This window comes from Anopheles aquasalis, chromosome 2 (genome assembly GCF_943734665.1).
Source record: "Anopheles aquasalis chromosome 2, idAnoAquaMG_Q_19, whole genome shotgun sequence".
In the NCBI taxonomy this organism is placed as follows: domain Eukaryota; kingdom Metazoa; phylum Arthropoda; class Insecta; order Diptera; family Culicidae; genus Anopheles; species Anopheles aquasalis.
The window spans coordinates 53,333,147-53,335,646 of record NC_064877.1 but is presented as its reverse complement, the minus strand read 5'-3'; the positions used below and the strand labels follow the sequence as shown (position 1 = coordinate 53,335,646).

The 2,500-nt window shown below is 53.3% G+C and overlaps 1 protein-coding gene across 3 annotated transcripts in view; it reads right to left on the bottom strand.

Moving 5' to 3' along the window:
- The window catches only part of LOC126569076 (uncharacterized), a 17,649-nt gene that overhangs the window by 4,980 nt on the left and 10,169 nt on the right, over positions 1 to 2,500 (bottom strand). For all 3 annotated transcript variants that reach the window (XM_050225885.1, XM_050225887.1, XM_050225886.1), the window contains one exon: positions 1 to 2,500. This exon is cut by the window's left edge and continues 708 nt beyond it; it is cut by the window's right edge. In XM_050225885.1, the coding sequence (XP_050081842.1) occupies positions 1 to 2,500 (2,500 nt within the window).

Genomic DNA, 2,500 nt, shown 5'->3' with positions numbered 1-2,500 from the left:
CATCTCATTCATCTGCATTGTCATGGCTTCTGGTATGAGGGAAGCCTCCGTTAAACAATCGAAGATGCAAGCGATCGCATCGAGAGGAAATTCAACTTCACAGCCGATGCAACAATCGATACATTTAGCGAGACAGTTTGGTTTACGATTCACTTTGATCGGATCCAGTACAGCCGTCGATCCATTCCGGTTCGATATACCACCATTATTAGCGTTACTGCTGCTACTAGTACCACCGGAAGCGTGCTGCTTCGCTTTTGCTTGCGACAACGGACAATCCTCCTTGTGCTGTTGTTGTGATGAACTTCCGGAGGACATTGCTGCCAAGAAATCGCCTTCACTAGCACTAAATGAGCCATGGATCATGGAACGATCAAAAGCCTTCGAAGATGAGGCTGGTTGCTGATGCTGCTGAGTATGGGATGAGGACGAAGAAGAAGAAGAAGATGGTCCCCCCGTGGTTGCAGTAAAGAATGCACCCGATCCATACATGTTCGGTGGTCCAACTGAAGGAGCGCCATGTAGAGCGCATCCGCAGCATGCTCCCAGTCCTGCGGTCTGATATGACGATGGACCTGGTGGACCTGCAGCTGCTGCTGCTGCTGCTGCTGCTGGAGGTTGTGACGTTGGTTTGTGTTGCGATGGATGGGACATTGGCACTGCACAGCAGATCGGTTTTAAGCAGCAAGACACGGTGGTTCCCATTCCTTGCACGGATCCTGCCTCCCTTGAGTGACATGCTGTTGGCTGTGCAACTACGGTAGCTGGTGCGGCGGCACTCGGATCTTCCTTGTGTATGGGACAGTTGCATTTCGATTGGAATGCCCCGGTTGATGTTGACGGGGCCGTTAAAGCTGCTGATGAGCTAGAAGGTGTTGTGAGCGACGAGGAGGACGACGAAGCTGTAGTTGTAGTTGTGGATCCACCGGTAGTAGTTGCCGTTGCCGAGGAAGAGGACCCTGAACCACCCGAGGGTGCAGTTGCGGCAGTTGTCGTAGTAGAAGTAGTTGGCATTGCGCCGGCGATCGCCATCGAGGGACCGCGGGATGTTGATGCTGTCGGTTGCGATGCTTGCGAAGGCCCCGGAAGACATGGCAGAGAATGTCGGATACCTCCAGAAACAATCATTTGATGCCCCTGCTTTTGCTGGTGATGATGGTGATGATGATGATGGTGATGATGGTGATGCTGATTGTGGTTGTTTTGCTGTAGCTGTTGCGACTGATGGTGATGAGGCGATTGCGGGACGGCGGCTGCCGGGAACTTCATGTACCGATAATCTCGACTACAGTGTGGCTGTTGCTGTTGCTGATGTTGATGCTGTTGCGGTTGATGACTACCTCCCGGTCCGTGTTGGGATGGGCAGAGTGACATTTTCGGACGATACATCTCCGAAGGATGCGGTGGAGGTCCAACAGCACCAGCGAATGGATTGCATTTGGATGAATTACAAATGATACCGCCCGATCGATGCATACGCTGCATAGGATTTGATGCAGGAAGCGAACCCGCTCCTCCTCCGGGATGTTGCGGTGGTGGAGCCGGATGACCGTGATGACTGTGACTGTTGGCCGGATGCCCTATCGGTGGACCAGCGAATCCTCCAGCGTTGCTACTGCAACCCGCAGCAGCAGCAGCAGCAGCAGCCGCTGCTAAGGCTGCTTGGCCTGGATTATGTTTTGAAGAGCTGGAACCGACCGATTCGTAGTAGCATTTAATTTGAAGACACTTGGAGCAATCTTTCTTCATTGGCACTGGTGCGTGTTCTGGCATCATCGGTGGTGGCGGTGGCGGAGGTGGAGGTGGTGGCGCTGGTGCTGTTAGGCCCGAAGGTGGAAACATTAGTGTCGCTTGTTGGCGATGCGTTTGGCATTGGCAGCCCGGTCGGACACCCGACGATGTCGATGGCTGTGGTTGCTGCTGCTGCTGCTGCTGCTGATGATGGTGCAGATGATTTTGATGAAAATGATGAGCCTGTTGATGATACATCTGTGGTGTTGCTTGTTGCTGTGAAGCCCCTGCCGATGAAGCGGACGATCCAGTGGATGACGATGATGAAGAAGACGACGATGGCAGTGCCGGTAAGGGATGATTAGACTTTCCACCTGAAGCGTCCACCTTCCTACAGCCTCGCCCAGACGCCGATGGTAATAAGGCTTTCGATGGTGGAGCACCGCAATTGCACCGAGGAGTGGACGAACCTGCTTCAGCACCAGCTAACTGCTGCTGTGGCGGAGTTTTCGGTTTGTAACGCAACCAAAGCGCCTGTGCTTCCCGCTGTATTTCACGCATCGTTCGTACCACGCTTATGGACAGCCTGAGCGCCGCTTCCATGTGGCCATGTGATCGCAGCGAATCAATTCTGGCAGCAGTCATTGAAATTTTTTCATGCCACAGTGGCTGACCGTTTGCATTAAAGTTGGATTTCGAACTCGGATGGTTCGTAGTCGGTGCCTTGCTGGAACCGGCAATCTGTACCGAATCACGACTCGACAATCGG